Genomic DNA, 24,912 nt, shown 5'->3' on the forward strand with positions numbered 1-24,912 from the left:
ATTTAGTCCTGTAATTTTGGATTTCTTTGGGATGGGGATGATGGCGGAGCGTTTGAAGCATGAAGGGACTTTGCACAACTCCAGCGATCTGTTGAAGATCTGAGTGAAGATGGGGGCCAGCTGGTCAGCACAGGATTTCAGACAGGCTGGGGTAACACAATCTGGGCCTGGTGCTTTTTTCCTTTTCTGCTTCTGGAAGACCTGGCGCACCGCATCCTCGCTTAACTGAATTGCAGGTGTGGGGGAGAGGGGGACTGCAGGAGGTGTGAACGGTGAGAGCAGTTGATTGGAGAGGTGTTCAGGGCGGGTTGCAGGAGTTGTTAATGGTGTGAACGGTTGTGTGAAGAGGCGTTCAGGGCAGGTAATGGGTGTTCTTTCAAACCTGCAGTAAAATTCGTTCAGATTGTCTGCCAGTCCTTGATTCTCCTCAGTGCTGGGGGGTGGTGTCTTGACACTGATGCTGAGTCGTCGGAAGTGAACTGAGTCCTTATTTTTCCAGAATAATTCCTCTTTGCCACTCTGATCTCCTTTTCCAGTGTGTATTTAGCCTGTTTATACAAGACATTGTCCCCCTTCCTGTAAGCATCTTCAGAGCTAAGCTTGTGGAGGAATGTAAACAATCACGAGAATGAACGAGTGAAACTCCCGTGGCAAATAGATCGGCTTGCTGTTGACAAACAGCATTTCTATATCAGGACAGCACATTTTCTTTAACACAATTACATCTGTACACCAGCGTTCATTGGTGTAAAAGCATGTCCCGCCACCGCGAGATTTCAGCATTGATTCTGCGTCACGATCCGGTCTAAACAGCTGAAAGTCGGGCAGATGGAGCAGGCTGTCCAGTATGGCGAAATTCAGCCGATAATGGTGGAAATGTGTGTTTCCATGAAACACAGCAGCAGAGTGTGAGAAATCCTTATTTGTCCGAGAGAGAAGAAGGAGTTCGTCCATTTTGTTGGGTAGAGAGCGGAGATTTGCAAGATGGGTGCTAGGCAACGGCATTCGAAATCCGTGCTTCCTGAGTCTGACGAGCGCTCCCGTTCACTTTCCCAGTTTGCGCGTCCTGAAGCATTTGATCAGTGCCGCTGCTCCTCCGATAACAATGTTCAGTAAAACGTCTGAATAATTGAAAACCGGAAAAATATCTTGTGGTGTGTTCTGCCGAATGTTCTGCAGTTCATCCGTGGTGAAACTGATTGCAGTAATATAACTAAAGACAGGACAAACTAACAAAAACACAAAAACATATGTGGAGCACGTCACGGAGGCAGCCATCCTGTATCGGCGCCAGAGTGATTGCTTGAAGGTACCACTGCCAGGCTCAACGGCACAAACGACAACACTATTCGGAGTTGAACAAATGTTGCGGAGATTTTGCTGGATAGGATGAAAAGTTGACATCCCTACTATGCTTCACTGATTTTTTTTGTCCTTTTATTTTTCCTTCTCTTTCTCTGTATAAGTGGACGGCTTCATGGCATCTGTCTGTTCATAGTTCTATGAAGCTCGACTTATTTCTGAAAGTGAAATAAATCTGAATAAAAATGTTGATCAAAAAAAAAGTTGAAAGCTCAAATGGTGTGATTTATTGAAAACTGTCAAAACTGTTTAGCTGTGGTACATGATACAGATCAAATAAACATTGTGGGGTCAGTAGATGTGTTGCTATTCTGGAGTACGATAATCTTGGTAATTACCATCCACAATTCTAGATTCAAATCAGTTAAAAATCAGTATCATTTTTTTTATTATTTTGATGTTTCCTGAGGTGCACTTATATTTTACATAAAAAAAATTTGACCTTGATTTTAGCAATTATTTAAATGCACCATTTAAAGGGTTGTCTCTGCTGTGAGACTTCAATGGAAACACTCACTGTTATGATTGGAAATAAATTTTTAAAAAAAAGCTCTTTTTGTAGCATTAGGATACTGAAAGGTAATGTTATTTTTAGACTAGTGATCTTGTATCTCTCTCCTCTTCTCTTCTCATCTCACTAATGTGCCTGTGTGCCATAGATCTGATTCTGCAGAGGCGTCTTGCATCCCATTATTACAGTATGTCATACTGAGACAAAATCTGAAATGAGTCATTTTGGCAGCTTGATTTAAATAAAAGCTTTTAGGAACAAGGAAATTTTGAGTTTGAAACTTACAGGATGTTTTTATAGTACAATGACCTCTTAAATGTCAAAAGATCAAGCAGGGCTCCAGACTTATTCTTTCCACTGGTCGCTCTTTTGCCACAAGCTTTCTCAGTTGATTGCACGAGCACATGTTTTGGTCGCAATATTTATTATTATTATTATTATTGTTTATTTGAATTTTTTACTTATTATTATTTCCTTTTTTTGCACTACAACATGGAATTAATCAATGCATGCTTTATCGTATTTAATAGTTATATGGACACGAAAGTGGTTAACATTCAACAAGTTCTTTTTCATCAGTTTTATTCATGATTTAAATTTTGTGAACTGGAGTTCCTCTTTTGATTTGTTATAAGCCTGGCTTTGGAATTTCGAATTCGTTATCTTGTCAGGTTTTACAAGAAAAGATAATTGTCTGTTTTGCTTACATACACACTTTTTAAGACTTAAACAAAAGATGGTTTCATTGTTATTCTTAATTATAAAGCACAACATCAATTAAAGAGTAAGATACAATGACAAACTAGCTTACAAAACATTTATAAAAAAAAAAAAAAGAATAAGATTAATAATACTGAAAATAAAAGAGAGCCTCTTTAGTGTAACATGAGGTAAACAGCAAAGATAGCAAGCTTTTTAAAACAAAACTAAGAAAAGTCAAACTAAACTTGTGTCTGTGACGGTGCTTGCATTTCCCCCCAAAAGAATACCACCAGCCAGTGTTCGAACTATACCGTGTCCTTAGGGGGAGCCCACTTTTTTTGGGGGGAGGGGGTTAGAGGTCGTGCACAGGCGCATGCCTCAAATAAGGACTTACAACAGCTACAAGTGTATGCACTATTATACATTATCGACACGAGTGCTTCAAAAAAGGACTTATAATGACTTACAAAGATACATAACAGCTACAATATGCACTATTATACTTTATCGACACAAATTGATAGGTCAGGAAGACAGCCTTGAATGATGTTGCGGTCTCCTCCATTAATTTAGAATTCATCTCAATTACTTTATTTGGCATAATCGCCTTTTGCTTAGTCAATGCCACTTCAATGGCCATCTTGTGTGCAATGCTGTCCCTGTATTTATATATAATTTTTCGCGACTGATTCTGAGCATTAATCATTAATCCACTCCTCAGACAAGTGCGTGCCAGGTACCTTTTCAGACAGAAGAAGGTTTTTTGCGTCCTTACAAGTTGTAACGAGTGGAAAAAAATGTGGCCCCTTTAAGAGCTGCGCGCTCCCTGTAAAACGGCATGCACTCTGTATGATAATGTATACAAGCGCGACTCGAATCCCCCATGTATGCGGGTAATCTCTGTTTGGAAATCATTTTGTTTTAATCTTGTTTGTTTTGTTTTGGTTACGCTGTGGACGGTGGAACATGGGACGGTGAGTTTTGTCTGGCCTAATAACTTTGTGAGCTACCCATATTTTTTCCCCCTCCTGACACAACGCGTTACAAAGTGATGCACCCCAAGCTTCCATCCTTAACACACAGCCATGTATATTGGCTCTTCCATTCTCTCCACTGCTGGCTGTTCCAGTTTAACGCGAGAGAGGACTCGAAGCAAGAAAGCAAGAGGGGTTAGGATCCCAGAGATTACTTTTCTTCAGCTTCATGCGTTTTCACAGTGGGCTTGGCTTGAGGTTTACCAGTGCTTGCAGCAGGTGAATCAGTCGTGCGTCATCACTACACAATTTCTTAATAAAACCAAAATTAATTGAACTACCTTGTTTTCTTTTTGCCCTAGCTATGATGCTATAACTGCATAATGGAAGGACTTTGCGCACGATAAATGGCCTCCAACGTTTATTTTTTCTACGAATCTATGACATACTAACATGTGGAATTTGCAGCGCAGCGCCCCCACACCTTCTGTAATCTTTATTGAAGTTAATTAGGTTTTAATCGCCGTCATGCATGAATGAATAATATTTTTGCCATCATAATCACATTACAAAACTGAAATTGCACTTAAAAATATTCACATTGTCAGTATTTTTTGAGACCCCCCAAAATTTCAGATTTCTCGTTTTCAGGGGAGCCCATGTCTTATTAAGGGGAGCCGAGCTCCCCCTAGCTCCCCCGTAGTTCGCACTATGCCACCAGCACAGATACTGAGGTTCAGAGTTCAGTGGTGCATGGGGAAAATGAGGGTGGTGGGGGGGCAAGGTTGGGAGGGAGTTCAGCTAACCTGACAGCCTGATGGATGAAGCTGTCCTTCAGTCTGCTGGTCCTGTCCTGGAGACTCCGCAGTCTCCTCCCTGATAGCAGCAGACTAAAGAAGCTGTGTAATGGGTGAGGGGATCACCTTCTATGCAAAGGGCTTTATGGGTGAGATGGGTTCCATCATTTCCTCAGTATCTGTATCATTTTTGCTGCACGCTTATGCAGCGAGTATAATCCACGCTCTACGCTCTAAGCGCTGCGCAGTTCAAATGAGTAGCCTGATGCTTTTAGTTTCGTTTGATGTTTCTCATATGCAACAGAAATGACAGCGCTTAAGAGATGTGCGAGCGCACACAAAATTTTGTCGCACAGGCAGAAAAATAGCCCTGCCAAGGTATGTCAAATTAAGACCCCTTAAATGTTTCTGAACAAAAACTGAAGTTTAATTTTCCATCAAGCTCAGATTCACTGTATATCTACAGCAGGTCTATGAGTCTCCAGGGTGAGTACAACACCAAGTACAACATGTTTCATGTTTCACAAGCCAGTTTTCTCTGTGCTGATGTTTCTCACTCCTCCTGCTTTAAATCCAGAAAGATCTTGAGTCTTTAATTTCACACATTGTATTCGTACTGAAGTGTTAAAAGTAACTAGAGCTTATCATTAGAACAGTAATTCTTCAATAATTATATCTTTGTGCATCTCTTGTTTTGCTCTGTTTGTCAGCCTGTTTTGTAATGCAATTTGACATTTAATTAACTGAATCCAGCATCATCTTCTCTTCTGCAGGTTTTTGGGTCCTGCTGCAGATGAAGCCTGTCAGTATGTGACAGGAATTGTGGGTAAAAACCCGTTACTCCTGAGAAAGCTTAATCTGAGTGAACGTGAACTAGGAGACACACAAGTAAATCAGATTGCTGCTTTACTGCAGGATAAACATTGTCAACTCATCACACTGATGTGAGTATTGTTCATTTGTTTTAAATGTTGTTAATTTTAATACTAATGTTACTGCAGCAGTTAATAATATAAATATTTTGTTGGATCAGAGCAGTTTTTCTCAGTATAATACAGAGCCACAATATTGCCAAGTATTTACTCCTAATTCAAATTAAACAGTCAATTAAAAACCGAATTAAACCGTGTGACCTCAAGCTAGAAACAGTTGACTAAGCAATTCAGAGTCAATTATTTACAATTATTTACAATTATTTTTCTTAGAAAAACAGTTCAAACAAGTGACAGACCGAAACAGCTGCGCTATAAACACACAGATGTCTTTCCTAACCTTCACAGGTTATTTCTGTGTAAATTAATGATTAGTGTGCATATATTGGTCTTAATAATTTCTAAACATATGACGATCATCTTTACTGTTAGTTTTGGTGCATACATTTATTAATGTCCATTTGATTAGATTAACTTTCCTGGAAAATTATCAAGACTATTAAGTCTGAAATTTTACTTGCACAATTTTTTAATATTGTTTTTCACATTATAAAAAATACTCTGAATTAATATGTAATTTAGAAATGTTATGGGTTTAATTTGGGGATTGGGGAGGGTCTGCTTTAAATTTATTGTTTCACAAAATGTAAAATGTCTAGTTTTAGTGCAAAATATACTGTACATTTTAAAAGTTTTATTGAGGGCATTTTAAGAATCAGCGATCAGTATCAACTTCACATTTTCTGATCACAAAAGCAATCCCTGCACCCTTAAAGCAAATGAACTTCCTTTTTCAAAACTTGTTTCAATGTCTTCTGCTTATGGAAATTTATTCCCTAAATAAAAATGTGAAATGCAGAATTTTGTTTGAGAATCACACACAAACTTTAACAGCAAACTGTCTATGAGTTTGATTCGTAATTGTTTATTATTTTTTTTAACATTGGTCTTTGAGACTGAAGTGTTTCATGACAATAGTGAGTAGACAGAAACTACTTAAATCGCATCATAAAGGGTACATTTGTAATTATCAACTGTTTTATTGTTACAGTGTTGGTAGTGTATTTAAATGTTAGTTTTAGTTAGTTTGTATTCAGACATTTGAGTCATTGCTCTTTCTCTCGTCAGTCTGTATGGATGCGGTATTACGGAAAAACAGTGTCTCATCCTGACTTCAGCTCTGAAATCAAACCCATCACACCTGAGAGAGCTGGACCTTGGTGGGAATCAAATAAAAAACACAGGAGTGAATCACTTATGTGACGTACTGAAGGATCCACAGTGTAAACTTCAGAGATTAAGGTCAGTAACATTCACATACAAGAATCAAACTGATAAAAATCACTTCAACATTTTAACACTTTATACTCAATATCTCATTTATTTGTAAAGTTTTTTACATTACTATTTTGTGATCTGGTGAACTAAACAATTATATTATATTCTTATTTCATACTCTTTATGCCAATGTAGGTTAAAATACTGTTGTATGGCAGATGAAGGTAGTTTTGCAGTGACTTCAGCTCTGAAATCAAACCCATCACACCTGAGAGAGCTGGACCTAAGCGGGAATGAACTAGGAGACTCTGGAGTGAAAAACCTCAGTGATCTACTGATGAACCCACAATGCAAGCTGGATAAATTAGAGTTAGTTAATGATTTATACTGTACAGCAGCAACTGTTTAAAGGGGTCCTATTATCAGGGCCGCTGCTGGCCAAAAGGGGGGGGTGTGTGTGTGTATGTATGTATGTATGTATGTATGTGTGTGTGTATATGTATATATATAGATATAGATATAGATATAGATATAGATCTCGTCGCTGTCGGGCGGAAACCTCCTATGTCCACATTTTGTAAATTTCATATTTTCATATTTCATATTTGTCAGTCGCCATGTGGGTATGCTAATTTTACAAATTATTAACCAATCTAAAGTCTTAAAAATAGCTTTAGAGCAAATCTCGTAACTCCATTGGACACTTCATCTGTCTGAAGTCTCGTAACTCCACCTCTACTTCACACTGCGGGAGCTTCTCAGCATAATCAAGATGGAGAGTCGCAATGAATCCTTGTCGAGCAGCACATCCTCTGAGGTAAATATCCTCAAAACAATGGTTATTCATGATTCAGTTATATGAATTATCTAATTACAGTTTATATATATTATATATAACCGTTTTATCTCGAAGTAACGGTAGTGCTGAGGTGTCATGTATCATTTCTGAGGATGCTAGATTTTTCTTTCTGCTAGGTCTAGCATTGGACTGCAACGTTAGCTATCTTGTTGACTGAAATCTTCCATGGTTATGTTTCTGACAAGGATAATAAATTCAATGCCCAAAATAGCATGCTGTGGACTTAGTTAGCCACTATGCATTGGTTTTGTCGTCATGTTTAGTGAGATAGTTAACGTGATTTTCGTAGGGCTTAAAAAAATCTTGACCACCGCTATTTCTGCAGCTCGTCTGAAGATCTGAACATAGTGCAAGACAATCCACTGCAATGCAGACTAAACTTATAATGTCAAGGCATGCTGTCATGAACAACATGGCAAAGGCAGCTACTTGTTGAACATCACATTAAGCAAGCAAACTGGCTTCTTGCCTCGTTATATATGTAAACGTGTATTATTTAGGGAAACAATCATTTGACTTTTATTCATTTTATTTTTTGCAGCAACCTTGTCTGTGACAGATGCGGCCTCTATCCAGACCACCTGAAGATCAAAGAGCTGAAATTCAAACACCTCCAAGACCTGAAGGAAGTCATCCCAAAAGCCTTAAACAGATTTTACGACTAGCTTAATATAGGATGCAGTATTAACATTACATTCATTGTTATCTGTGTTACACTATGATATCAGTTATTGAGGTATTTCAATATCTACCTCTTACTAGGCTTATTATGCATGTGCATTGAAGTTTTAAAATGTATCTAATATAATACTTGAATTAAATTTGTTTTGGATACCACCGTTAAATTATTATTTTTATTATTATTTTACTGATTTTAAGTTCAACTGTTAGGCCTACTTATAGAATATTCCTCTCTTGTAACTGTGCATGTAAAACAAGCAAGATTTTTATTTATGGGAGAAAAAAAGGCTGTCTACTGGCACCAATTAAGCCTCTTTGGATACAATAACGAGTGAAAATAGTTAGGTTAGATACATGCTTCGGTGCAGAAGGAAGTCTGTGAGCCTCGAAGGTAAGTTGGGGAGCAGATTAGGCAAATTTTCGCCTATTAGACATCTTAATCAGCTCATCGTTTTTTTTTTTTTTTTTGCATTGCTTATAGCTCTCAAACCTTTAAAATAGAGTATAGGAAGATGTTTTTAACCAGAGTCGTTAGCTTTGGTTAACTATTGAAGCCTTTTCTCTTGTCAAAAGGTTCAATGTGATCGCCAAGTTTGAATGCAGATTCATTTCCGCCTATTAGACAGCCTAGTCAGTTTATAGTTTTATTTTGGTATTGCATCACTCATAGCTCTAACATTTAGAGTTAAGGAAGATGTATGTAACCGCAATCATTTGTTTTTATTACCTCGTAAAGCCTTGTGTCTTGTCAAAAGGCTCAAAGTGACCGCAGACTTTGAATACTGCTGTCAGCAGCCACATCTGTGTCCATACCATTCTTATCAATGAGAGCGTAAACACTCTCCCTGCTCCCAAGTCTTAAAACTTGTATCTCCGATAAAACATGATTCTGGGGAAATGATGTGTAAATGTTGGTTCACAATAGTAAATGATAGCAATATAAGGTATAATACCAACTTGAACAATACAGGGTTGAAAAACTCAGAAAATATGCTGGGTTTTTTTTTCTGAAAAATAATGATTTTGGAGATACAAGGATTCTGCCCGACAGTGACGATCGAGATCTATATATATATATATATATATATATATATATATATATATATATATATATATATATATATATATATATATATATATATATATATGGGTATGTTGTACTTCTTGATGATATCTTTATGGATGAGGTTTGGAAGTGGCTCAATTATGCCTTTTAATAAGACAGACATATCTTCAGTATGCAAGGTAAGAGGCAGTTTGATTACTAAGTACAGAGAAATGTTCCAGATTCAGTTTAGTTTTTAGCCTTGTGTGGGCATCCCTGACAGCGGTGGCCTGGTTCAACACAATAATAACAGAGACATAGTTGTCGTCGCCTTGATCTCTCATTCTCAGATAGCTTGGCAAAATCCACTTGCATTGGTTCCTGGTTGAACTTGGAGGAAGATGTAGGTATGTCTTGGGTAATACTTAACAACGTGGAATCTCTCTCATAAGCCTTCTTCGTGGGGTTTGTCTCATCAGATTATCTTGATTTACAAAGTCAGTGAATGATAAACTTTCTCCTTTACATACCAATTCTGCCTTTAGGTCAATGTTGAGGCTTTTCTGGAACACAGCTTTGAGAGAAACATCATTCCATCAACTCTGAGCAGCAAGCATACTAAACAAAATGGCGTAGTCAGCGACTGTTCTGTTACCTTGGGACATTTGCAGAAGCTGGGTTGATATATCCTTGCCCCCTGTGGGATATTCAAACACTTCTTGCAGTTGTTGAATGAAGTAGTAAAAAGATCATCTAAATCGCATGTCAGTGTCCCAAATGGCTGCAGCCCAGTCGATCCCCATTCCAGACAACAGTGACGGCACATTTCTTATCACCAGAATTAAACTTGCCTCTTGGTTATCAAAATAAATCTTTACTTGTCGTGCAAAGCCTCTACATCGATCAGTAGAACCATCAGACTTATCGGGTAGTGTGAAATTCACCACTCTAGGCATGGTTGATGGGAGAGACTGGATGTAGTTTGTCAAGTGTTCATTGACCGCTTGAAGTTTGCCCAATTGATTTTGTTGCCCCCTTAAATACTTAATTTTGATAATTGAATGCTGCTTGTATGTTTGTAACTTCCACTGGATTGTAGCGAAGTATTCTGTGTCGATGAGGCTGAGGCAGTATTAAGGCGGTCGCACACCGGACGAGAAGCGCCGCGTCGCGTCGCGCCACATGTAGGACAACTCAAGGTATCGCACACCGGACGCGCACATTCTATATGCACGAGCTCAATTTCGCAGCAAGATGGGTGAGTTTTAACTTAATCTATTATTATTATTTTAAATACATGATTATAATTGATAAAAGCTGAGTTTTGAATGTTAATTAATGAAAACAATCTGAGTTAAATAAGTCTGTTATTGTTTTGTTGTATCTGTTGTCTAGGCAACTATGTTACAATATTGTTTCGCTAACGTTAGTTTAAAGTTTAGTTAGTGAGTGAAAACGTAACAAAATACTTTGTAATGTTTTATTTCAATGAAACAAATGTAGCCTACTGTATTTTAGTATAAGGTTCAGTTTATAACATCTGTGGTTTTTAATATATATTTTCTGGTAATAAAGATATTCACCTATAAATAATTCACAATATACAAAATAATAATCTGACCTGATTAAAATAGAGTATATGCATATATACAGGGCTGTGTATATAGTTAGTTGCCAATCAAAATGAATTAGACTTAAATGAGGGTGTGTAATTAACTTATTTAACATATTAAAGTTTTTGAATGAATGCCCCATTTCTCCTGTTCTTCCCAAACAGATCAAATTTTGTCTGACAAAAAAAAAAAACTACCGCACTGCTACTTTTACGTCGAAGAATACAACACAAAAATAAAAGAGTCAGTCGCATTTGGGTACATCCTCTAAATGAAAAAAGGACACAATATGGTGCTTACCACCACCTTGTTCAGGAGCTGCAGATGAGCCCGGAAAAGCACCTGCAGTACTTCAGAATGAGTACACAGCAAATGGAGGACCTGCTGTCAATTATTGGACCTGACATCACAGGGATGTCTATAAATTACCGGACACCAATTGGGCCAAAGGAAAAACTTGCAGTGACATTGAGGTAAGCAATTTTCTATTTAACCTATTTGTATATCTGATTTATACTTTAATAATATGTTGTTGGAAGAAAGAAGAATTAAATTCAAAACAATAATTCATTAAATGGACTTTACCATGTGAGCCATATGACAAGGTAACACAGTAATGTACACATGGATACTTTTAATAAAAATAATTGCAGGAACAGTATCAATAATATAATCTAAAACATAAAACTGGATTAGGAAACTATTTCCAAATCAATAAACCAACGAAGCAAGCAAAAGAGACAAACAGAAGGACAGAGAGACAAAATAAATTAATAAATACCATTGAATTATAACTATGAATATAAAAAAATAAATATATTACATCTCGTTGAATTATAACTATGAATATAAATAAATAAATATATATTACATCTCACTGAATTATAACTATGAATATAAATAAATAAACATATTACATCTCATTGAATTATAACTATGAATATGGCACATTATATATAGAGGAAGCTGAATTTTAATGTGGAGCATTCCAGCTACCAAACAGTGGTCCTGTGTGGTAACTAGGCACACCTAGCCCATGATGTGTCTGACTCTGTGCATCCAGGTCATCCTGGATACGTAGCATCTCTATTTTAGCTCTGGTTTGTTCTCTTTTTCCCAGAGATCTCATTTGAGGTGCTAGACTAAGAAGGAAAAGCTCAGTTTCATCATGTTGTTTTGGTGGCACTGTTGATGTTACTAAAAAGTCCATAGGTTTTTCATTTATTTGTGTGTTTGGACTTTTTGAGTCATTTCTTCTTTTTTTTCTGGGTCTCTGAGGCTGTTCTTGAACTTCTTCACTTTCAGTCCCTGCTGTCTCTGGTACTGGGCTTTCCTCTTCTGATACAATTTGTGTATCTAAATCACCTTCATGGATCGACCCATCCATAAAGTTTTCGAAATCCACATTACTGATTGTACTGGGGAAAAGACAGAGGGACATTTTTTTTTACTACCATTAAAGGGATAGTTCACCCAAAAATGTAAATTATGTCATTAATTTCTTTCCCCCATGTTGTTCCAAACCTCTACAACTTTCATTCATCTTCAGAACACAAATTAAGATATTTTTAATTAAATGACAGGAGGGCGAGTGATTAATGGCAGAATTAAAATTTTTGGGTAAACTATCCCTTTAAAAGTCTTCTTCAAAACATACTTTAGTCATATGCACTTTGTTACAAAGTTAATTGAAAGTGCATTACTACAAATTTAACCTTCTATTTTGTAGAAATACATTCAGGTAGGAAATTGCAGCAGCATATTTCCATTACTTTTGACGCACTGCTCCAGAGCCACTTGGCAACTGCTGTCTTTTTTTCCATTTGATGTAGTTGTCTCGAAGTGACTTCCATCTTGTCCTGCACTCATTTTCTGTGAAGAGATAGAAATGTTTATATTAATGTTTGTTTTACAGGTATCTGGCCTCAGGAAATTCAGTCAGAACGCTTGCCGTCAACTATCGTATGGGAGAGAGCACAGTGGCTAAAGCCATCAAGGACACATGTGCTGCAATTAACAGGTGCATGATGGATGCACACCTAGCAAGACCTACTGAGCAGGAGTGGAGGAATATTGCTTCGAAGTTTTCCTCTAGGTGGAATTTCCCTAACTGCATAGGAGCGATAGATGGGAAGCACATCCTCCTCTTTGCACCACCTCATTCAGGGAGCCTTTACTTCAATTATAAAAAATCATTCTCTGTAGTATTATTGGCTGTGGTCGATGCTGAGTATCGCTTCCGTCTAGTCCATGTTGGAGAGTATGGACGGTCAAGTGATGGGGGGGTCTTTGCTGGCTCAGCCATAGGGCAGGCATTGGATGCAAAAAAGCTGGAGGTGCCAGATAATCAGCAGCTTCCAGGAGCAGAGCATCTGGGGAACATGCCATTCACCATTGTAGGGGATGCAGCATTCCCATTGAAAACCTACCTGATGCGGCCTTACCCTGGTCGAGACATATCCAAACAACAACGCATCTTCAACTACCGATTGTCTCGGGCGCGCAGTGTGGTAGAAAATGCCTTTGGCATTTTGCCATCTCGCTGGAGGATCCTGCATAACAGGATCAACATACACCCTGACAAAATAAACAGCCTTATTTTGTCAGCATGCCTCCTGCACAACTTCTTCTCAAGCCAATGGAAGTAGAGAGGTGGCTAAATACCAGTGCTCCAGTTGCTGGATCAATTGAGAGTATCTCTGTTGCTGGTGGACCTCGTGGTGCAAGGGAGGCCTACACTGTTCGAGATAAATTCTGCTCTTTTTTCAACTCTGAAGGACATGTGTCTTGGCAGAATGAAATGGTGTAATGATCACTATAGTGTGGCCTTACTGACCTTAATAATTTAATTGATATTAGATTTGATCACTTCCTAGATATCTTATTCCTTCTTAGCTCATAATTTAGTCTCTGATTATCATTAACATTCTAGATTAACAATCATCAATTATTAGCATTGTTTTGTATTATTATTATAAATATAAAAGTTTTTGTATTATTATTATAAGCAATTTCAACATTTTCTTATGCTGTAACTACCCATATTGATGTGTTTGCTTAATTAAAACAAATATGCTACATAATCTTTGCATAAGGTATGCTTATTTAATAATAATCATATTACTGTTGAGGTAGTTTTTCTTAATTCAACTTGAGTATTTGTTTACTTAAAATAACAATTGTCAGTTTGTGATAAACATTAATGATATTTTTAAAGACATTATGAAATTAAGACAATGTATGTACTGTACATTATTTTATGATTGTACTGTACAATTACATACAGTTGTTGCTAACGACTGTCACTGAACATTTTACCTCAGATAGAAAAATAGACATTCTTACCTGAAAAACCGATGACATCGGCAATCTTCCTCCATGATGATGACTTTCTTATGTTGTCTTTGAAAAATCTATGGTTTGTTGCATATAATTCTGGGTATTTTTCTACTTCGTTGATTAGTTTTTCGTCGTCCATCGCGGTCCGCTCCTCCGCTATTTAAATGACCTGAAGTGTGTTGTGACGGTTGTGACCTGGTAAATCCACTAGGTGGCGACAACAATTAATGTACTTAAACACGACAGGCAAATGTTACACAGGCCAATACTTTAATATTTTGCGTATGTAAAAATGTCTCAAGAGAAAAAAAAAAATATTAAAAGCACGTTTATTATAAATGTAACTATATATGTTTACATTTTAATTAAGCTGTACAACTAATATAAGTAATATTTTGCAGCAGTGGTATCTTGGTGTAATGTATGAACAACGATTTGAAACAAATATTATGTTATTTAATATAAAACTATGCAGATGGCGCTTTGTGGAGCGGCAGAAATTTGAACAGCGTTCTGAGTCGTAGCTGGGAGCCGCGGACAGACGCTGATTGGCGCCGCCGGTGTGTACACCCATAGAGAATAATGTGTTCGAATTTTAAAGACGTGGCGCGACGCGACGCGGCACTGCGCTTCTCGTCCGGTGTGCGACCCCCTTTAGAAACAATTTACAGAAGTTTATTAAGGAAAGATCTTACAGATAGCGTCATTAAACCAGGCAGAGAGTCAGTACCCTAATAACAATCTGATCTTTCAACATGCACATGGGGAATCCAAAAGTCCGAGATGAGTAGGCAGGCGAATAGGTCAAACACAAACATCAATTCAATCAGGCAGTAAATCCAATGGGGCATTCCAAGAAGCAAGAACGTGACAACCGGCAGAATCATGCACAAACATGCACAAACATGCAGTCAGAATAATAAATGGGAAAACATTTGGTAAGGCAGGTAAACTGGCAATACTTCGGAAAGTGGGAACATGCTGACTAAATAGTGTCAAACAGGAAGTGTCTATAGAAGGAGAGGGAGCGGTGAATAGTCAGTACTCAGGCGAGGGCTCCCTCTGCTGGAGTTTCATTACAAGTGGATATATGAACTAAATGTTTGGTCAATATTAAACAAGGAGTTGGTGTCCTAAACAAGCTGCATACTCTGCGTATAGGGAGCTGCAGTACTGCCTATTGTGCTCTTTTAAATGGTCTTGATTTTGTTTTTGGGGTTTACTAGAACAGGCTCTCATACTAGGTTGTTTGAAAAACACATTATTTTTCACATTTTACATTTTTATAACACCTCTCTTTCCAGTCTGGCATGAACGACTCTAATAATTTCTGTATCAAATGAAGGACCGCCTTCTGAAATATGAAATGTTCTGAGATTGGTTAGCTGAGCCAGTGTTTTCTGTGACTGGTTAGTTGGGCCAGTGTGTGCTGTGATTGACAGCACTCGACACCTGGTCGGGAAATTACATGCCCTTACCATAGTCGCCTGCTGAAAGTTTCAGTTGTTAATATTGCATCAAAATCAAATTAATTTGAGTGCGGTTTGAACCCGGATGACTTTAACCCCTCTAAGAGCATGAACAGTTCAACCAGGTCTCGTCCCATTGGTCAATATTTGTGATATCACAAATCCTGGAAGATATTTGTTGTAGTCCAAACAAGTAGTTTGTTGTAGTTTTTGAAAAGTAATTTCTGTTAAATAAAATATCTCCTTTTGAATTGGATTTTGAGCTTTGTATCTTTGCAGATATTTTTTTATGCTCAAACAGCAACATTATAGACTAACTAAAGTTGAAAAAGTGAAAAACCATAACAGCACCCCTTTAAAGTAACTCCATCCATATTACCATAGCACTGCATTTTCCAGCCTTTGCCATTGGTCAAATGTTCTAGCTAGTTAATAATTGTATTTGAAGTATTTGAAAAATTACTGATTGTCTACTAGTTGTTCTGCAGAAATACCATGAGATGTGCATCTGCTGCTACTATAGACAAAATAATAATAATAATAATAATAATAATAATAAAAGTTAAAATAAGTTAAAAAAAAATAAAAATAAGACAGACTAAATGATAGGCTGTACACTGTTGTATGTTTCAGAATGTAAAAAGTAACCTGCTTCATGTGAAACTGATGTGATACTTTTATTAACAGAGCTCATGTCACAAACATAATACATCACATCAACAACAAACACACAATGAGAGAGTAGAGATGGGCTTTATGTTCTGAAAGTTCCCTACACTTGCACACTGCAAAAATGTAACACTAAACAAATCATATTGTATATCTGTACAGATCATTTATCACAATGATCTAAAGTCACTGTAGCTCCGCAATAATATGACTGACATACTTCTTTCTGTCTTCAGTCTGTGTAGATGCAGTATTACAGAAAAACAGTGTCTCATCCTGACTTCAGCTCTGAAATCAAACCCATCACACCTGAAAGAGCTGAACCTGAGCAGGAATAAACCAGGAGACTCTGGAGTGAAAAACCTTAGTGATCTACTGATGAACCCGCTATGCAAGCTGGAATCATTAGAGTTAGTATCATTATACTGTACAGCAGTTACAGTGTAATTCAAGTTTATTATTAGTTTAAGTCCACTGGGTTCATGTCACATAATTTCTACTTTCTGGCATTTCTCCATCTCAAGAAAAATTGGTTTGTATGTGTATCAGTAGAAACGGCAAACAAGACAGCAGGTGTGCGGGAAGATGTTTTCGGTTGGTGGTGGGGGAGGTTCCACTAAGTGAAAATAGTATATTTTCTTAGCGATAGATGCTATTTACACTAAGTGAAAATAACTATAGATTATATTTAAACAAAGCATTATATTCTTCTAATTACTTATTGCAAATAGTGATTTTTTTTTTTGCACCTCAGCATTGTAATACATTGTAAAACAGAATGCAATAATAACTTATTGAGTGTAAATTTTAATTTTAATTCAAATTATTAAATAGATGTCACCTGTAAAAGCACTCCCTACACCTACCTAATACTTTATTTTCAACTTTTTGGTTATTACCTTTTTTCATTAAAATTAAATGCTTTTCTGATGTGATTTTAAATTTGAAAAAAAAGGGAGAAATAAAGTTCGCCAAAAGCCAGATTCAAACCTGGGTTGATCGCATCGAATGTAGTATGACACACGCTTTATCATCTGTACCACTGAATCTAATGTCTGTTGATAGTCTTTTGTAATTCACTATCCTAATCACATGTTGGTTGGTGGAGTTGGTGTAAATAGCCTAAATACACACTTTTTTTAGTTTTTTATTCATTCCCAACAGTTAAACAGTTGGCCACAGAAAAAACGGGGTGCTGCAGCACCCCCACTTCACACGCCTATGCAAGATAGGTGTGACAACCGTCTTAAGAAATGACAGTAGATGATTCTGAAAGTTACATTTATACTGGACCAATGTTACTTTTCACTAAATCTTCTTTTATTAAGCAAAATGTATATTTTTATATTTAGAGATTGTAAACTACTTTATTCATGTATAAGATATTCTTCGTTTAAAGATGTGAAATAGACCAGTTATATTATTTTCTATTGTTTCTATATTGATACCATATACTGTATTACTTAGGTAAAATTCCAATTTGTTGACTGAGGACAGATCCAGAATTTAATTGTAATTCATTTTGTCAAATGCTTCTCCTTTTGTGGTGTGTTAGTGACTGTATGGCATTTATTCATGATGCATTTAACTCTAACATGAACATATCATGGATCTGATTCATTGTATTTTCTCTTTCTGTCTTCAGTCTGTATAGATGCAGTATTACAGAGAAACAGTGTCTCATCATGACTTCAGCTCTGAAATCAAACCCATCACACCTGAGAGAGCTGAACCTGAGTGTGAATGAACTAGGAGACACTGGAGTGAAAAACCTTAATGATCTACTGATGAACCCACAATGCAAGCTGGAGAAACTAGAGTTAGTATCATTATAATGTAAAGGAGTTACAGTGTGATTTAAAGTTTACTGTTGATTATAAGACAGTGTAAGATTAATAAAGGAATTAAAATCAATATAACGTAAAGGTGATTGAATTACAGGGAATAAGAACCAAATTAGTATGCAAATTATTCAGAATTAATATTTAACACTTTATCAACTATTCGTCCACCGATAAGTTGAAGTTATGGACAATCCTGGACAAAATTTTCCCGTGGCCTGTGGTAATAATATCATGAAATTATGATAACTGATTATGAGCAAGGTAACAGAATCTACAGTTTAAGGCAGTAACTTGTAAGCACACTGGTATGTAAAATCAAACAAGACTTTATTGAACTACTCTAATACACACAAACTAAACGAAAACACACAAACATTCATTCAAACAGTGACAGAGAAAAGTGTTCTTATTAAAGGAGGGTGAATGGAGTCCCAAGTGTCTAGCATTGGACACTATTTCTTGACTGCAACCTGAGAGAATCAATCTAATAGCACTTTAATCTTCGTTTTCTTAATAAGATTTGCACCAGTTTCAGCCAGAATTAGGAGATATTGTGTACTTGCGTTTGGATGCTCCTTGTAGGCTTTGGATGCGTTCCCTTCTGTGATGAAGTTGCTGGAGAGGGATTTTCTGGCGCTGACTGGCTGGCAGTCGGTCGATGATGCGTTCGGAGGGACAGTGAGTGAGTGGTTGGTTGGCTTGTGACGTTTCGGGACCCAGTGAAACACAGGGAACGAGAGATCCAAATGCAGTAAGTTTTTATTAGGGTAATCCAAACGTAATCCAAACAAGCCAGGGTCAAAACCAGAAACAATCCAAATAAACAAACAAGGAAGGGACAGGAAGGGAACAGGAACGGAAAAAGAAAACAGGAACTCGGAATACGAGAAGACTGGGTACGACAGGAAACGGAAGGAAAAGACTCCATGCAGACAACAGGAAAAGACTGGTTAATATAGGGAGGCTAATGACTAATAAGTGAAGGCACCTGGTGCATTTAGCTGGAGTGCAATTACTGTGATGAAGGGACAAGGCTAGTGGGGATTGTAGTGCCTAGGGTGAGGTGCCTAAGGGGAAGTGAGCCCACTAGTGGACACCCAGGGAAACAGAGACCAGACAGCGTGACATGGCTTTGCCGGGTGCTTACTTCGCGAGACTTCCTGGACTGCGGGTTGCTATGCAACTGAGTTTCTCTGATAGGGTTTTTCTTTAACGAAGTTCAATTAAGGATTTTATGGAAGAGTTGATGAGTTTTGAGTGAGCTCTTGGTGGTTTGAAGAGTACACGCTGGACGATGGAAAGGTCAGCACAAACCATAAGCAAGAGCCCAAGTCACTGCAAAGCAGGGCAAAGCTAGGCACAAAGCTAAAAGCAAAAAGCATGTCATTGGGTTTTAAGCGTGTCCATCTGACCTGTCCTTCTTAGTGCGACAGCCAATCAGATATAGTCTTGGGCGGGACCTATGCCCCGTTCTCCGGTTCTCGCATTTAATTAGCGTAATGTCCACGTGATCGCTTGTCTCCAAACTTCTGAAAGTTTAGTTTAAACGCTTTAAAAAGCAAATTTAATAGTTTAAATATGGTGCATCCTACACACATCTACGTTATATCAAAATTCTAGAAATTTACCCATCAAGTAGGTACCAAACTACATATACCTTATACATATACCACCTCTTATAGTTGAGGGGGAAGTAAATAAGGATTTAGCTGTAATAAGTGTTTAACACACAAAATTACTTGAGTAATATACAGCAAGCATAATACAGAGAATACACATGTATGAGGCAACTTCTGGTGATTAGTTCCTATAACTGAGGTAGAAAACCCTACGAATAGGCTGTAATGAAAGTTAAACACAGAAATAATTCCACAGGTTACATAAAACATACATGATACTTAAGAAATGTGTGAAGTAAATACTTGTAATCCATTCAGATTATTGGAAGCAATTTTGAGACCGCTGTTTGTATTAAACCACAAGTGGGTTCGATTTCAGTATGTTGGTTTTGGAAGACAAAGTCTATGGTTTAAGGGTTTTGGTGATCCTGGGCCAAAGGAATGCCTTAGCATCCTTCGTGATTCCTGATAAGGCTGGGGATTTATGCATTGGGGTCATCACAGGGATTCTTGGCTATGTCTTAAGTTTGGGGAACAAAGAGAAATTTTTTCCTGCTGTCATGATGTTTGCTGGTATGAGATTAGACAGACACGAGAAGGAAAAGGGGGTGACATCTCCTTTAGCCATCTTAGCACCATGAATGTGTTTTATGACACACTAATGGTTGAATGGGGAATCGTTCTGAACTGTGGAATGCGGTGTTGGGTTCCTTTACTGAAATGGACTGTTCAAGGATAATCCTACAACAGCGTGGTTCAAGAAGTGACAGACTAAAAACAGTCTTAACAAATGACAGTAGATGATTTTGAGTTACATTTGTACTGAACTAATGTTACTTTTCATTAAATTTTGTATTAAGCGAGATGTATGTTTAGTATATTTGTATATTTAGAGATTGTAAACTACACTCTAAAATGGCTTAATTTATTAATGTATAAGATTTTCTTTAAGAATGTGAAATAGTTCATTTGTATTCTTATTTTTTTTCTATTGTTTGTATATTGATCATATATAGGCTATTACTTTACATTGGTACTTTTGAAAAAAGTGAGGAGGGATCCAGACTTGAATGTAATTAGTTTTCTCAAATGCTCCTCTCTTGGTTTGTTCATTCATATATTATATGTTTCCATGATTTTTGCTGGAGTTTTAGTGACTGTATGGCATTTATTTATGATACATTTTACTTAGACATGACCTTAACCTAGGTCTGATTCATTGTCTTTTCTCTTCCTGTTTTCAGACTGTGTAGATGCAGAATTACAGGGAAACATTGTCTTATCCTGACTTCAGCTCTGAAATCAAACCCATCACACCTAAGAGAGCTGGACCTGAGCTGGAATCAAATAAAAAACACAGGAGTGAATCACTTATGTGAGGTACTGAAGGATCCACACTGTAAACTGGAGAGACTGAGGTCAGTAGCATTCACATACAAGAATCAAAATGTTAAAAATCAGTTCAACAGTATAAACCAAACCACTTTATACTCAGTTTCTCCTTGTTCACATTATATTTGTGTAACATTTTTCACCTTAATGATTTGTTTGTAAAATGATCTCTCTTCATCTGTCTCTTTCTAGTCTATATGACTGTGGTATTACAGATGTTTCTTATTTAACTCAGTCTTTGAAAAACACAAAAGCATTGCAGTTTCTAAAAGAGCTAAATCTGAGAGACAATATGATTGGATACTCAAAGCAGCAGCTCATTGATGTGCTCCAAGACTCAAACTGTAAATTGAGGTGAGTAAACATCATTTTGTGATATTAAAGAGATCTTCATTTACTTAATTTCTTCATTTTCTTCATTTAGATGTGTGAACAAATATATAAAATTTTGGTGAATCAAATCAAATTATCATCAAACATTAGTGCAGCAAAGGGTTTTTAATCAGAATGAGATGTAAATTTGATTAAAATGATTAACACAAAGGAGGAAAGAGAATAAAAACCTCTGTCACAGCTTTATACAACAATACCTGCTTATTAATTACATCAATAATAGTGAATGATAACATATTGAAAATAGTCTTGATCAGATTGTAGGAAAACAGTGGTAAAATCACTGCAGATTCTGGCTTCAACTCAGTCATCCATCACATGATCAATGTATCTGTCTCTTGTGTGTTTTTACGTTGACAAGCAACCTGTCTCATTACTTTACATTTACTTTGTGTAAGGGATAATGTACATCCAGCCACTTTTTTATCACAAAATAAACTGACATGTTGATCAGGACTTCTATCATGCTGAAGGAGTTCATCCTGTGATAATACTTGGCTGCATGTATACTACTGTGCCAAAATATTAGAACATTAATATATTCACCATTTTTATTTTTTAAATTAAGCCAGTTATTTCTATCTTTTGCTGTATAGTACATCCGTAGGAAATATCAGTTTATATTTCCTAACATTCCTTTTGCCATTCTTCTTCTTCTTTCGGCTTTTCCCTTCAGGGGTCGCCACAGCGAATCATCTCTATCCACCTATCCCTATCTTCTGCATCCTCAACACTTGCACCCACTAGCTTCAAATCCTCATTAATTCCATCTATATATCTCCTCTTTGGTCTTCCTCTTTGCCTCCTGCCTGGCAGCTCCATGTCCAACATTCTCCTACCAATATACTCACTCTCCCTCCTCTGAACATGTCCAAACCATCTTAACCTGGCCTCCCTAACTTTGTCCCCCAAACGTCCAACATGAGCTGTCCCTCTGATGTACTCGTTCCTAATCCTGTCCAATCTTGTCACTCCCAAAGAGAACCTCAACATTTTCAGCTCTGCTACCTCTAGCTCTGATTCCTGTCTCTTCCTCAGTGCCACTGTCTCTAAACCATACAACATAGCTGGTCTCACCACTTTCCTGTACACCTTCCCCTTGATTCTCGCTGATATTTTCCTATCACACAGAACTCCCGACACCTTTCTCCACCCATTCCAACCTGCCTGCACTTGCTTCTTTACCTCTTTCGCACACTCTCCATTACTCTGGACTGTTGACCCCAAGTACTTAAATTCCTGTACCTTCTTCACCTCTTCACCCTGTAACCTTACTGTTCCACTTCCCTCCCTTTCATTCACACACATGTACTCAGTCTTACTACGACTGACTTTCATTCCTCTTCTCTCAAGCGCAAACCTCCACCTCTCCAGGTTTTCCTCCACCTGCTCCCTGCTCTCACTACAGATCACAATGTCATCTGCAAACATCATTGTCCAAGGAGACTCCTTTCTGACCTCCTTTGACAACTGGTCCATCACTATAGCAAACAGGAAGGGGCTCAGAGCTGATCCCTGATGCAGTCCCACCTCCACTTTGAACTCCTCTGTCCTACAGCACACCTCACCACTGTCCTGCTCCTCTCATACATGTCCTGCACCACTCTGACATACTTATCTGCTACTCCTGACTTCCTCATACAGTACCACAGCTCTTCTCTTGGCACCCTGTCATACGCTTTCTCCAAACACACAGTGCAACTCCCTCTGACCATCCCTATACTTCTCCATCAAAATTCTCAGAGCAAAAATTGCATCTGTTGTGCTCTTTCTGGGCATGAAGCCATACTGCTGCTCACAAATTTCCACTACCTTCCTTAACCTAGCTTCCACTACTCTTTCCCATAGCTTTATTTTATGGCTCATCAACTTTATCCCCCTATAGTTGCTGCAACTCTGTACATCACCCTTATTCTTAATGATCGGCACTAACACACTTCTTCTCCATTCCTCAGGCATCCTCTCACTCTCTAAAACCCTGTTGAACAAACTAGTCAAAAATTCCACAGCTACCTCTCCTAGACATTTCCAGACCTCCACCGGGATGTCGTCAGGACCAACTGCCTTTCCACTTTTCATCCTCTTCAAAGCCTCCCTGACTTCATCCTTTCCAATCTTATCTACTTTCCGTTCCCCAGAGTTCACCCCTTCTACTCTTTTTTTCCCTCTCATTTTCCTCATTCATCAGCTCTTCAAAGTACTCCTTCCATCTCCTCTGTACATTCTCCGCACTTGTGAGCACCCTTCCATCTCTATCCTTAATAACTCTAACTTGCTGCACATCCTTCCCATCTCGATCCCTCTGCCTAGCTAACCTGTACAAGTCCTTCTCTCCTTCTCTAGTGTCTAACCTAGTGTACAACTCGTCATATGCCTTCTGCTTGGCCTTAGACACCTCCCTCTTCACTCTGCGCTGTAACTCCTTGTATTCCTGTCTATTTTCTTCAGTCCTGTCCATGTCCCACTTCTTCTTGGCTAACCTCTTCCTCTGGATATTATCCTGAACTTCTTCATTCCACCACCAAGTCTCCTTATCTTCTTTCCTCCCTCCGGATGAGACACCCAACACCTTTCTCCCTGTCTCCCTGATTACTTCTGCTGTATATTCCCAGTCATCTGGCAGCACTACCTGACCACCCAGAGCCTGTCTCAACTTCTGTCTAAATTCCTAACAACATTCCTCCTTTTTCAGCTTCCACCACTTGGTTTTCTTTTCTATTTTTGACCTCTTCTTCTTACAGACAAACAAAGTCATCTTACACACCACCATCCTATGCTGTCTGGCTACACTCTCTCCCACTACCACTTTACAGTCACTAATCTCTTTCAGATTGCCTCTTCTACTTAGGATGTAGTCTACCTGTGTTCTCCTACCTCCACTCTTGTAAGTCACTCTATGCTCCTCCCTCTTCTGAAAATAAGTGTTAACCACAGCCATGTCCATCCTCTTAGCAAAGTCCACTATCATCTGTCCTTCAAGGTTCCTTTCCTTAACTCCAAACTTGCCCATCACCTCCTCATCCCCTCTGTTCCCCTCACCAACATGTCGATTAAAATCCGCTCCTATCACCACTCTTTCACCCGTGGGAATACTCTCCATCACCTCATCTAATTCATTCCAGAATCTCTCTTTCTTCTCTAACTCACAACTTCCTTTTGGCATAAATTGTAATAATCCAGTGATATTTTTGTAATCCAGTCTGTCTGGAATGACATGAAGAAACAAAGCACATTGAGACAGACTCATTCCAGAAGAATGTGCCAATGTTTCCAAGACACTACAAGAAACCTACCTGCAAAACTGCCTGAAAAACTAATCGCAAGTGTATCTTGGACAAAAGCTGTTTTAAATGCAATTGATGGTCACACCAACTGTTGATTCAGTTTAGTTAATAGAAGTCAACTGATAAAGAAAATTGTTTCCTGGTTACGT

General features: G+C 37.9%; 1 protein-coding gene and 1 pseudogene across 1 annotated transcript; both read left to right on the forward strand.

The window, feature by feature from the left end:
- The window catches only part of LOC113040516 (NACHT, LRR and PYD domains-containing protein 12-like), a 52,301-nt pseudogene extending 30,839 nt beyond the window's left edge, over positions 1 to 21,462 (forward strand).
- On the forward strand, positions 10,947 to 13,658 carry LOC113039875 (protein ALP1-like). The gene is made up of 2 exons (XM_026198012.1): positions 10,947 to 11,227; positions 12,670 to 13,658. The coding sequence occupies exons 1-2, from the start codon at positions 11,079 to 11,081 to the stop codon at positions 13,400 to 13,402; spliced, it is 882 nt and encodes a 293-aa protein (XP_026053797.1). The 5' UTR covers positions 10,947 to 11,078; the 3' UTR covers positions 13,403 to 13,658.
- Positions 21,463 to 24,912: the final 3,450 nt, after the last annotated feature.

This window comes from Carassius auratus, chromosome 22 (assembly GCF_003368295.1).
Source record: "Carassius auratus strain Wakin chromosome 22, ASM336829v1, whole genome shotgun sequence".
Classification (NCBI taxonomy): Eukaryota; Metazoa; Chordata; class Actinopteri; order Cypriniformes; family Cyprinidae; genus Carassius; species Carassius auratus.

Excerpts from the sequence above, each read along its gene's own strand:
- LOC113039875 (XM_026198012.1), top strand. The coding sequence starts at position 11,079 with ATGAGCCCGGAAAAGCACCTGCAGTACTTCAGAATGAGTACACAGCAA. Across the intron at positions 11,228-12,669 it reads AAACTTGCAGTGACATTGAG|GTATCTGGCCTCAGGAAATT; the intron begins GTAAGCAATTTT and ends TTTGTTTTACAG.